The 12,559-nt window shown below is 53.1% G+C and overlaps 1 protein-coding gene across 1 annotated transcript in view; it reads right to left on the bottom strand.

The window, feature by feature from the left end:
• Positions 1–647: 647 nt before the first annotated feature.
• LDLR (low density lipoprotein receptor) overlaps positions 648–12,559 on the bottom strand; it is a 34,634-nt gene continuing 22,722 nt past the window's right edge. The window contains exons 11-18 of the mRNA XM_027584763.2: positions 9,716–9,834; positions 9,275–9,414; positions 8,052–8,193; positions 7,788–7,940; positions 6,931–7,089; positions 4,363–4,440; positions 2,982–3,139; positions 648–2,440 (exon numbers count right to left, since the gene is read on the bottom strand). Coding sequence (XP_027440564.1) covers positions 2,405–2,440; positions 2,982–3,139; positions 4,363–4,440; positions 6,931–7,089; positions 7,788–7,940; positions 8,052–8,193; positions 9,275–9,414; positions 9,716–9,834 — 985 coding nt within the window. The 3' untranslated portion in view covers positions 648–2,404. The remainder of the gene's footprint in view (positions 2,441–2,981; positions 3,140–4,362; positions 4,441–6,930; positions 7,090–7,787; positions 7,941–8,051; positions 8,194–9,274; positions 9,415–9,715; positions 9,835–12,559) is intronic.

The raw sequence follows: 12,559 nt of genomic DNA, 5'->3' as shown, positions 1-12,559 counted from the left end.
TTGCAAAATCTCTTGCTCTCTTAGCAATTAATTTCATAGGTGTTTATCCTTTGTCTCTCTCATCCTTTAAGAAAACCTCACATCAACCACTCCAGAAGCCCAAAGGGTTTGAAGGGAAGCTTCCTTTGGAAATCATGTGTTGATTGAACCAGGTGGGAAGGTTTCAGCGCCAGCCACTCTTCCCCCAGTTTATGCTTCTGGATTCAGCTCAAGTGTCACCTTCTTAGAGAATCCTTCACTGAACCATTCTGAAAGGAGTCCTCTCCCTGCCAGTCACTTCTCTGTCCCATTACCCTGTTTAAAATTCTTCTAGAATATTCTTCCAAAATATAGTCATTGTTTGTATCTATTTCCCCCTTCTAAAATATCAGCTCGAGGGCAGACTCTTATTCACTTCTCTTACTCACTGCAGTGTCCCACATGCTTAGACCAGGTGCCCAGTAGATGTTGGTTCTGTGAATGAGCACGCGGGAGATTTAGCAAAACCCCAATTCAGGGAAGCGCCCCATAGCCTGTAGTCCATCCTGAGCTCTGGGGAAATGTTCCCTTTGTAGATCCGTCTCCTGCGGAGTGGAGTCCCACCCATGCACAGATGCGGAGGAGCCCAGACACCAGAGGAAGAAAATGGTCCAGGTTTAGCCAAGCAGTTCATTTAAGAAATTTAATCGATCACAGACATTCAGGCTATAAAAACATTCTGTACAGTGGTTTAAAAAGCGATAACCCATCCTCCCAAAGCAACCCGCCATATATACAACACAGACACGATTCTCCTGAAGAGCTTTGCGCTAATCTTTGTACAAAAAGAAGAGGCGTCTCAGAGACGACGTCCCCCAATGCAGAGCCCCCGGAGGGGTCAGTGATGCAGCAACCAGGGTTTGCAAAAATAAATAGATCTTTGTTTCATATATATATAAGTGATACATGTTTAACAAATATACAAAGTGCAAACATAACAAAAAAGCCCCCCCCTCCCCCCATGATCTGTACAGGGGATTATTTACATGCTTCGGAAGGAGAAAAGGCTTTCACAGTTTCCTGCAGGGTAGGGCACAGTGTTTGGTGGTCATGCGGTGAGCAATGGGCAGGCCCTGGGAGACATCAGGCAGGAAGCTACAGAAGCCTGCCTCTTCTCTCTTTGGTCGTAAATGGGACACGGATGATCATATAGGAAAGACGTTTTAAGAAGTCCCATGAAGTGACCCAGCCCGGGGGCCGTCTTTCAGGGCTAAAACGCCATGCACATTTTTGGTGGATACCCGTCAACCACAACCATCTTGTTGGGGAAATTAATGGCTTGGGGGCATCTGCACAGAAGCCGAAACACTAGCTGGATAGTCTTATGATGGCAGCTTTGAGGCGCTTGGTGGGGGGAGAGGCCCCGGGATCTCACATTCATCTACACAGGCTCTCGCCCACCCGGGAGCCCATCCCAACCGGAACAGAAACCAGTGCAAAATAGTAACAATGTCAACGTTACACAAGATACAGCCCTGAACTAAAAAAAAAAAAAAAAAAGTGCACGGGGACCTGGAGGGGGCCGGGGCGGGGGCAGCGGTCCCGACCACCACACCCGACCACACGATGCTCCTAGAGGCTGGAGGCCGCTGTCTTCACGCATCAGCTAACTGGGTATCTCAGGCACTTAATAAATATTAAGGGCAACCGGTGGCACAGGTTTCCGTGGGAACCATGGAGGTTTTGGTGCATGACTGGGGGCGTGACTTGGCCACGCCCCCGGGATGCTGGATTCGGCCAGGTCAAGACAGATGCCAGAGTCTTGGCGTTGAGGGAGGGCACAGACCTCGCTTGGAAAGAGGGGTAGCAAAGCAAAAGCGAACTCTGGCTGTCCAGCAAGGCAGAGGTGAGCACGTTTACTCCTGAGGTGGGGGGCTCGGGCTAGAGTGGGGGTGGGTAGAGCAGCTACCCCAGACCTTGCGGGTAGGACCTGTTCTCTCGAGTCCCAAGCCCCCTTGCCTGCTCTCCCTCTGGGTCCCTCTGGCAGTCCCTCAGGTGGAAGAAGTGAGCAGTCCCTGGAGAGGGCAGAAATGCGCCCCCCTCCAGCTCATTCGGACTTCTCTTCTCCACTATTCATAGAGAAAGAAAGAGAAAAAAAAAAAATCCCAACCTAAACCCGTTGCGCATGTGCCGTTCGAAGCCCGTTCTGCCTCCCAGACGAATAAATATATAGAACAAAGCTCTGGCAGGACAGGCCACGCGGCTGCCGGCGCGGAGGCTGCGGCCGCCAACTGTGCTTTGGGTTCACCTCTCTCTTTGCATGAAACGGGAGGGCATCAGGGTCTCAGGAAGGGTTTGGGGCAGGTCAAGGGGCCGGGGAGAAAGTGTTCTTCCTGCCCGTGAGCGGCAGCAGGTTCCGGGGAAGGACAGGACCAGAGGCAGCAACTCACGCCACATCATCCTCCAGGCTGACCATCTGTCTCTGTCAACAGAAAGATAAACGCCGGAAGCGATCAGTCCAACGTTCAGTAAACATGGCCAGAGGCCACCGACGCCTCACTCCCTCCACCCCCCCCGGGGGGGGGGCCTGGCCCCCCTCATAGCTGGCCTGGACCAGCAGTCTCCAGCCTGGTCTCCCGACCTTGGCCCCAGGCTTTCCCCCCGACAGCCACCGGAGGGCGCCCGTGAGCCCCAAGTCAGGCCAAGCCCAGGACCGTCCCCAGGGCTCCCACCTGGTTAGAGCAAAGCCAGAATCCTCCCCAGCTGCCTGATCCCTTCCCTTCCCTTGGCTCCTCCCTCGACACCCCCCTCCCCCAGTTCTCAGCTCCGGCCACACCAGACTCAGGGCTATGCCTAGGCTGTGCCTTCAGCTCGGGGAAGCCTGCCCCAGCCTCCTTACCTAAGATCTCCCTCCCAGCCCCCACTGGCTTGCTTCCCCGCCCTTTTCTTGATGCTGTCCATCCCCCACCCTGAGAAGGGCTCCGGAGGCGCTCCCTGCCTCCTGGGCGGGGCGGGGCGCTCACCGACGGGTAGGTGTAGCCGTCCTGGCTGCAGCAGATGTGGACCTCGTCCTCCGTGGTCTTCTGGTACACGGGATTGTCGAAGTTGATGCTGTTGATGCTCTTCAGCCGCCAGTTCTTCCAGAGGAGGAAGGTCCCGAAGCACAGGAAGATGAGCAGTACTGCCGGGGGGGGGGGGGGGGGGGGGGGGGAAGGGGGACTGGTCAGGAGGCCGCCCAGCTCAGTCCCCCCAAGTGACACCGCCGGCAGACTCTGGGTCTTTTGACGTATATAGGGTTTTTTTTTTGTTGTTCCAAATTTGAAGCCATACTCATCCACTGGAAAAAACCTACCTATGTGCATAACAAATCTCTAACTCGAAGCCCACTGTGACTGCCTTGCCCCAGAAATACCCCACTGGGGTTGATGCTTCCAGGTTTCCTCTCTGTGAGTCATCACAAGTGGGGCCTTCCATCTTTCAGAAATGGGACTGTTCTCTATCAACGGGGCCAAAACTCTTTTCTTTTGTCCGGGTGGTCTTGGCCTCATTTCTAGTGGGCCCTGGGGTGGCGTTCCCGGACCCACTGCGATCCAGGGGACAGCCTAGGGCTCACCCAGCCCAGGTTTGTAAAAAATTCTGGCCAAGGGGGCACCAGGGTGGTTCAGTCGGTTAAACATCTGCCTTTGGCTCAGGTCATGATCCCGGGTCTCCCCGCATCGGGCTCCCTGCTCAGCGGAGAGTCTGCTTCTCCCTCTGCCCCTCCCCCTGCTCCTTCTCTCTCTCTTGCTCTTTCTCAAATAAATAAATAAAAATAAAAAAGTTCTGGCCAGGGCCCAGAGGGTGGGAGAGACTCAGGCTCCACTGGGAAGTCGGGGTGGGTGCCGCCTTTGGGCAGCCAGCAGGGAGGCGAGGGTCCTACTGCCATGTCGGTCCACGCACAGCCAGACGACCGTAAGGCACTAACGTGCAGGTCTCCAAGAGCAGGCTGGGTGTTGAAGGGACACCTCGAAACGATTTGCTCAGAAAAGGAATAATGGGTGTGATGCTAACAGAGTTGCGAGTGACAGGGGTGAGGTCGGGGGTAGGGGGGTAGAGCTCCCTAAACTCCCCCTGCAAGAGAACCGTTCACCAGGAGGCTTCCCTCAGGGACGCGCCCCCCTGCCCCAGCTGACACATCAGCGGTCGCTCGGAGCGGGTGGGGGCCTTCATCCTCACCTGGGTGCGGCCCCAGGACCCAGAAGTGGGCTTGGCACACAGTAGGCGCTCAACTGTATTTGAGTGAATGAAGCTAGAAAAGGGGCCGCCCCGAGCCTGGGAGAAAAGGTGGACCGGCCCAGCTCGCCAGCCGAGGCGGTCATCTTGCAGGAAGCCGGGACCAGGCGTGGGCCGGGCCGGCACGCTTACCGATGGGAAGGATGATGTACAGAGCCCCCCCGCTCCTGGGCCTCTCCTCGTCTCCTCTGCTGGCAGCATCACCCAGGGCTGCATGAGGGAAAGGACAAAGCGAGGCTCAGATCCACGGTGAGGGCCAGGGGAAACACAGCAGGTGTAGGACAACCAAGACACAGAGGGAAACGCTGGATGCTTCCTGGTGTCCTTAAAGGTTCAAGGGCGGGGAACCTGGGTGGCGCAGTTGGTTAAGCGTTGGACGCTTGATTTCAGCTCAGGTCCTGATCTCAGGGTGGTGAGATCAAGCCCCGTGTTAGGCTGTACGCTCAGCCCGGAGTCCGCTTGGGATTCTCTCCCTCTCCCTTTGCCCCTCCCCCCTGCTTGCACTCTCTCTTTCTCTCTATAAAATAAATAGATCTTAAAAAAAAAAAAAAGTTCAAAGGAACTTGGATCATCTCCCGGGTTTGAGAGGCATCACGCTGGGGGCTTTATTCTTAGCAGTCAGGGTTATGTGACTCAGAGCAGATTTAAGAGGGTTCCTTAGCCAAGCGTTATGAGGCTCCAAGGAAGAGGCCCCCAGTCTTTGAGACAAAAACCAGCAGGTAGAGGGGCGCCTGAGTGGCTCAGTTGGTTAAGCGACCGCCTTCGGCTCAGGTCATGATCGTGGAGTCCCGGGATCGAGTCTCGCATCCGGCTCCCTGCTCAGCGGGGAGTCTGCTTCTCCCTCTGACCTTCCCCCCCCCATGTGTTCTCTCTCTCCCTCTCTCTCAAATAAATAAAATCTTTATATTAAAAAAAAAAAGCCTGCAGGTACATTCCCAGCAGATGGTGAGGTTACTGGTGGACTTGTTAGCCCTGGTTGTGCGTCTGATGAAAACGAGACAGGTCTGCGTGGGACAAGAACCACCTGACTCGGTAGCACTCAGCGATTCCAGGGCCTGGCGTGGACTGCACCAAGCGCCACAGTCCTGTATCAGCTGTCCCCAGTTCAGAAATCCTGGGGGGAGCCTCGTTATGGAAGCACGCGTGTGCCCCTGAGCCCTGTGAGGGCCCCATGCAAATGAAAGTTTAAAAGTTCTCCAAACAGGCAGACAGGCTGCGAGGACTGAGGACTCACACCTGGACCACATGGACGCAGGTGGGCAGTGACTGACATCCATGCATCCCGCTGTTGTGTGTGTGTGTGTGTGTGTGTGGAGTTTATACAGACTTTTTTCACATTTGCACGTATTTAAGAAAACTTCTTAACAAAAATTATCTAAGGCAGCAGCAAGGTCCTTGAGAAGTTTTTCCTTTAAAAGGGCTCCTTTGCCTAAAGCGAGAAGCCCTGGGTGGGCCTGTCTGGGAAATGGCTTTTCAACCCGCCCCAAGCAAACAGGTTTCCTGGCCTCCCTCAACCACAGCAGTTCCTGCTTTGCCTTGTTTATGGCTGGACACAGACTTCAGCTACTCTGAGTGGGGGGAAAAATGTCTGAAACTTGCTGATGTGCTCCCCCCCCCTTTTTTTTCTGGCTAGAAAAATCTATGAGCTCCATTTTTCTGGCCACTCAAATTCCAGGGCGGGCGCCCTCTGGTGGGCAAAGAGATGAATGGTGGGTCTTCCATGAAGCCAGGGAGAGCCAGGCATTAGCCCCAAGCACAGAACTTAAAGCCTGGGACACCTGGGTGGCTCAGTCGTTAAGCGTCTGCCTTCAGCTCAGGTCATGATCCCAGGTCCTGGGATCAAGCCCCACATCGGGCTTCCCGCTGAGGGGGGAGCCTGCTTCTCCCTCTCCCACTCCCCCTGCTTGTGTTCCCTCTCTCGCTGTGTCTCTCTCTGTCAAATAAATAAATAAAATCTAAAAAAAAAAAAAAACAAAACTTAAAGCCTGACCTTCGCCCCTTCCCCTTGCCAAAAAAAAAAAAAACCAAAAAAACAAACACTTAGTAATTGAGTAATATTTGAATGTGTTCTTTTTTAAGAAATAAAAATGAAGGCCAATACCCCATGATAACAAAGTGTCAGATTTTTAGGAAGACAGGCTCTGACACTATATTTGCCTGATCTGACCTCACTGGGACCCTGGCCTATATTTACAAGACCAGGTGTGAGGCCCATGGGCCATAGTTTGGTGGTCTGATTTTTGAAAACAACGATGCAGTAAAATATGATTTAAGTCCTGGGTTTTTGGTGCCCCCTCCGATGCTGCCCTGAGCAGCTCCTCACCTGCCTCACCCCAGCCCTGGCCCTGCTGGGCAGACACCTGAAAGCAGGTCATCGAATGGGCCCTGATAACATTTCAGGCTCCCAGGCCCCTGCTCGGGGAGGACTCTGGGGTAAGCCGCCGCCACTCACTCCAGCTCTCCACACACCTGGGGCCACGTAGTCCCCACTACTACCAGGAGGTGGGCGGGCATGGTTATTAGTCCCATTTTATAGGTAGGGAAGCGGAGGCTTCCGAGATGCACAGGCCACGTCAGAAAGAGTGCAGGCGCAAAGACTAAATCCACTGGATCCCTTCCCCAAGATTCTCTTCGCCCCTGAAGGGGCCTGTCTAGAGGCTCAAGCTATAAACCAGGGGCCAGGGTAGCCCCTGCTTTTACCGTGGTGGGACATCGTCACCGTCTCAGCCGTGGTGAACTCAGGGCTGGCCACGGACCACGGGCTGGCTGTGTGCTTTGGCTCCACGGCTGTGGGGCGGACCGTCGTCGGCCTGACCGGGACCGTGGAGGTGCCCAGGGTGGTCGCTGGAGGGTCAGTCCCTGAAAGAAGAAGCATTTCCTGAGTGCCCCACTGCTCGTGACAACGGTAAGTAGCACATGCCATTGGCCACAAAGAAAACGGGCTGAAAACATGACTGAAAACAGGGGCGCCTGGGTGGCTCAGTTGGTAAGTGTCTGCCTTTGGCTCAGGTCATGATCCCAGGGTCCTAGGATCGAGCCCCACGTAGGGCTCCCTGTTCAGCGGGGAGTCTGCTTCTCCCTCTCCCTCTGCCTCTCCCCCTGCTCATGCGCTCTCTCTAATAAATAAATAAAATCTTAAAAAAAAACTGAAAATAATTGAAACACATGAATGTCTATGTTGTTGTTATTTGGTGTCATTCGAAAGGGAGATTAACAAGTATTCCAGACACACTGGCCCCAAACTGAGACTTTCTCTGAGAATGAGAAAAGTTGAACAGGGGGTCATCTCCTCACTAAAATCAGTCACCTCCCAAAGGGGCTGGGAGAGAGTGAACCAGACATCAAAGGTGAAAAGCGTCTGTCTAAAAGCCTGGCACAGAGCTCATGTGTCCCACATGACAAAGGCAAACTACGGTTACCCCCTACTCAGACTACTCAGTCTTCCATTTGACAGATGAGCAAAGACAAGATCAGGAAGGTCAAGTTGCAGGACTAAAAGCCACAAGGGTGGCAGAAGCAGGATGCACGCCCACGCCCAGGCAGTCTGGTGCCCCTACCTATGAGGCAGCTCCTCATGTCCTCGGCCAGCAGCATGCCATCAGGGCAGGCACAGGTGAACTTGGGCGAGTGGGGATTGATCTGCGGGGCCGGGAGACACAGGTATTGGCAGCCACCATTGTGGAGGGCAGTCCTCTCACACCAGTTCACCCCTGATGGGGAAGAGGCAGGAAGTTAGGGGAAGAACGAGGCTAGAAAATTCTAGAAAATTCCAGAACACCAGCAGGGAAGTGGAGGGGGGGAGGCGGTCACCTCATCTTTACCTCTTGGTTGTGTGAGGTTGTGAAAAAGGACAATGTCTTCCGGGGACAACAGGTTTTCTGCCACCAAATTAATGTCTGAACCTGTGAGGCGGTTGGCACTGAAAATGGCTTCGTTGATGATGTCCGTCCAAAATATTTTATCCTATATGAGCAATTAAGACAGCAGATCCCATTAGTCAAGGGCACAGGACACCCGAATTTCTGGGAGAAAGGGGTACTGGGTGGTACGAGCCTCATTTCTTTTTTAAAAAATGTTTAACTGTGTAAGATACATACAACCGAAAATCGACCATCTTAATCCTTTTTAAGTGTGTTCTGTGGCATTAAGTACAATGCCACAGATGGTGCAACCATCACACCATCCGTGTCCAGAACTTTCTATCTCCCCAGACTGAGACTCTGTCCCCAGGAAACACTGACTCCCCACCCCCACTCCTGCCTCCCACCATCTACTTCCTGTCTCTGTGGGTGGGGCTCCTCTAGGGACCTCACAGAAGTGGGATCAGAGAGGATTTGTCCTCCTGTGTCTGGCTGAGTTGCCTCCAGGTCCCTCCACGTTCTAGTGTGTGTTAGAAATTCCTCCCTGTTTCCTGAATCACATTCCACTGTAAAGATACACATTTTGTTTAGCCCTTCATCTGACGGACACCCCGCTTGCTTCCACCTCTCGGCTACCGTGACTCACGCCCCTCAAACAAGGGTGCGCGAGTATAACGTTTCCTCAGAGCAGGTTTCCCCGCAGTGGTTGGCCCCCTTTTCTCTCTGTAGGGCGGTTAGCAGCCTCCTAGGCCTCTACCCACTAGGTACCAGGAGTAACCTCCCCTCCAAGTGCAACAACCAAAAAGTCTCCAGAAAGTGCCAAATGTCCCCTGGGCCCTGAGATGGCCTCCAAGTGAGAACCGCTGCTTTAAGACTCTTTGGGTGAGTAGGGGGTGCCCGGCTGGCTCAGTCGGCAGAGCCTACAACTCTTGATCTCAGAGTCGTGAGTCTGAGCCACACGGTGGGGGTAGAGTTTACTTAAAAAAACAAAAAAACAAGAAAACAAACCAACAAAAACACCTCTTTTGAGGAGAAGGAAATGGAAATAACTTCCGTTTTCTAAGTTGGTCCTGGCTTGACCGAGCCAGATGACATGGGCTGACCCGACAGCACGAGCACTTCGGCCTCGCCCATGAGTTGCACTCTGTAACCGGCACTGGGATGTGAATTCCCTCAAGCACTACCTCGAAGACGGCCAAGGAGAAGGGGTGTGCCAACTTTTTCTTGTCCTCCAAAACGGTCTTCCGGTTCCCGCCATTGACATCAATGCTGGAGATGGAATGGAGCTTGGAGTCGACCCAGTAGAGGCGGCCAACAGAAAGATCTAGAACCCACAGGTGGACAAGGAAGAGATCACATGCCGATGCCAAAGGGGCCTGGGCCTGGCCACTCCCCCCACCCCCAGGAAGGCGCACCCCGCCCAAGGAGCCGGTGGAGAGGTGCTCCGAAAAGCAGGCCCAACTGGCCACCTCCCTGTGTGAGCCCAAACCCCACACTGGCGCGGGTTAGCGGCAGGTTATAAAAACCTCAGGAAGCTGCATCTGCTTCTTCAGGTGCAGCCTGGCCACTGCTCCCTCTCCTCCAGACGGTGCCTGACCCCAGGGACCCAGGTCCCAAGGACGTACCCAGGGTGATGCCATTGGGCCACTGGATGTCTTCCGTCACGAGCGAGTAAACATCGACACCATTCAGCCCGCCCTTCTTGATCTCAGCGGGGGTTCCCCAATCCGTCCAGTACATGAAGCTGGTGGGAGAGCAGCAAGGGCAGCAGGGTGTCAGTGAGGGAGGCTCCCATCTGCTCCGAAGAGCAGCTCCCAGCTGAAGCAGCCAGGCCAGGAATTAAGGCATCCCCCCAAAAGAGACCTCGCATTGGTTTCTTCTGCTACCCTAGTGCTTGCAACCTGGTGAGGCCTGGCAGGATTTTAGGACCTTCGAGAACAAAGGGAGATTTTGATTCCAACGTCTGGACGGGGGCCCTTAATTTGCACCCTTGACAGTGCTTTCTTTTTTTTATTTTTTTTAAAGATTTTATTTATTTATTTCAGAGAAAGAGAGAATGAGAGATAGAGAGCACGAGAGGGAAGAGGGTCAGAGGGAGAAGCAGACTCCCCGCTGAGCAGGGAGCCCGATGTGGGACTCGATCCCGGGACTCCAGGATCATGACCTGAGTCGAAGGCAGTCGCTTAACCAACTGAGCCACCCAGGCGCCCTTGACAGTGCTTTCTGAAGGCTTTTTGTTTTTTGTTTTGCTTTAAAAATATTTTTTTAGGGGTGCCTGGGTGGCTCAGCCGGTTAAGCATCTGTCTTCGGCTCAGGTCATGATCTCAGAGTCCTGGGATCAAGCCCAGAGTTGGGCTCCCTGCTTGGCGGAGAGTCTGCTTCTCCCTCTCCCTCTGCTCCTTCTCTCTCTCTCTCTCTCTCTCTCTCAAATAAATAAAATCTTAAAGAAAAATAAAGTTTTTTTAATTGTGGTAAAACATACAAAACATAAAAGTTACCATCTTAACGATTGTTTTTTTTTTTTTAAGATTTTTATTTATTTCTTTGGCAGAGAGAGAGACAGCGAGAGAGGGAACACAAGCAGGGGGAGCGGGAGAGGGAGAAGCGGGCTTCCCGCTGAGCAGGGACGCCTGATGCGGGGCTCGACCCCAGGACTCTGGGATCATGACCTGAGCCGAAGGCAGACGCTTAACGACTGAGCCACCCAGGCGCCCCATCTTAACCACTGTTAAGTGTCCAGTTCGGTGAAAGTAAGTACACAGACAATGTCATGTCACCATCACCACCATCCATCTCCAGAACGTTTCCATCACTCCAGACTGGAACTCTGACCCCATGAAAACACCAACTCCTCATCCGCCTCCCCCGACCCCTGGCTCCCACCACTCGGCTCACTGTCTCCATGAATGGGACTCCTCTAGGGACCTCACGTAAGTGCAGTCATATAGCATTTGTCCTTTTGTGCCTGGCTTCTTGCATTTCGCCTAATGGCCTCAAGGTTCATCCGCATTGCAGCAGGTGTCCGAATGTCCTTCCTTTTTAAGACCGAGTACGATTCTGCTGTGTCGATGGACCACATTTGGTTTATCCTTCAGCCATCGAGGGGCACTCGGGCTGCTTCCGTACCCTGGCTGCTGTGAACACGGGGCCGCAAACACCTGTTCGCATCCCTGTGTTCACTGCTTTTGGATCTATGCTTAGACATGGATCTCCGACGGCTTTTAAGCCTCTGAAGAGATGCTCAAACTAACTCACAAGTAGCCACATACAAATACACTGAAACAGTCCCTCCCCATCGTGACTGCCAAATGAAAAACTTGCTGTTGACCGTGAGCAAGATGGGTGCTCAGGTGCGCTAGGAGGCTCGGTCTTATAATGCAGGTTTTCAGTGGCAATTTGATGCTCTGGCCGCGCACGGAGCCTCGGACCAACTTCTAGAATATAATCCAGCTTCTAGAATGAGGAATCTAGAAGCGACAATCCTGCAGAGAAACTGCAATGACTCACCTTCAAAGATATTCAGAGGTATTTGCAGCCTCTTTCTGTGAGGTAGGGGGGAAAAACAATTTCCATGTGCCAGATACAAAGTAAATCATGGCTCATCTAGTCAACAGGGAACGAGCCCCGTATGCCAAATGACAGAGCCAAGTGGAGAACAGAGTCCAAGAGGGCAATCCTACGCTACTACCTGGGGGGAAAAGAAACATAACAGTAGACCCCCCCCCCCACACACACACAACATGACTTGTATCTCAGGGTTTATTTCTAGGAGCCTCTCTCTTTCCTGGCAGCTGGGGGGCTAAAGTTATTCAACCGAGTGTCCCTCTACCAAATGAGAACGTTTGTGGGCCCAGGCCCACCTTCAACTCAGGGTCTCTCCCGTGTGAGTCATGCTCATCTCAAAAGTTCCCTTTTGGGGTGCATGGGTGGCTCGGTTGGTTAAGCGTCCGCCTTCGGTTCAGGTTATGATCCCTCGGTCCTGGGATCACACAGCAGAGAGCCTGCTTCTCCCTCTCCCTCTGCTTCTCCCCTCCTCTTGTGCTCTCAATCTCTCTCTCAAATAAATAAAATCTTAAAAAAAAAAAAAAAGTTTCCTTTCCTTCTGATGATTGCCACCAGGACAGGCTGCCTGTCCCAAGGTTGCCACCGTCCCTCCAGAATTGTGAAATTCCATGGGCAGATATGGTGTAATGGGGTTTGGGACATGGGGAGGGGAGATGCTTTCCGTCAGGGGACATAGGTCCCTGTGGGCCCCAGAGATGCTGAGTCAGCCACGGGCCCTGCAAACACCCTCCTGGGGGCTCAGCAGGGTGGCAACCTTTACTCCCTGTGGCTTCCTCCCTGAAACTACCATTGGATCTGAGCATTTTTTTACCTTTCTCCAATCCTATCCTGGCACAGGATTTCTCTGCTATAAAATACTAAATCAGAATTTAAATAAGTATTCAGAATTTAAATAAGTATTCATT

Source organism: Zalophus californianus, chromosome 1 (genome assembly GCF_009762305.2).
Source record: "Zalophus californianus isolate mZalCal1 chromosome 1, mZalCal1.pri.v2, whole genome shotgun sequence".
NCBI lineage: Eukaryota > Metazoa > Chordata > Mammalia > Carnivora > Otariidae > Zalophus > Zalophus californianus.
This window is presented reverse-complemented; position numbering and strand designations above follow the sequence as displayed.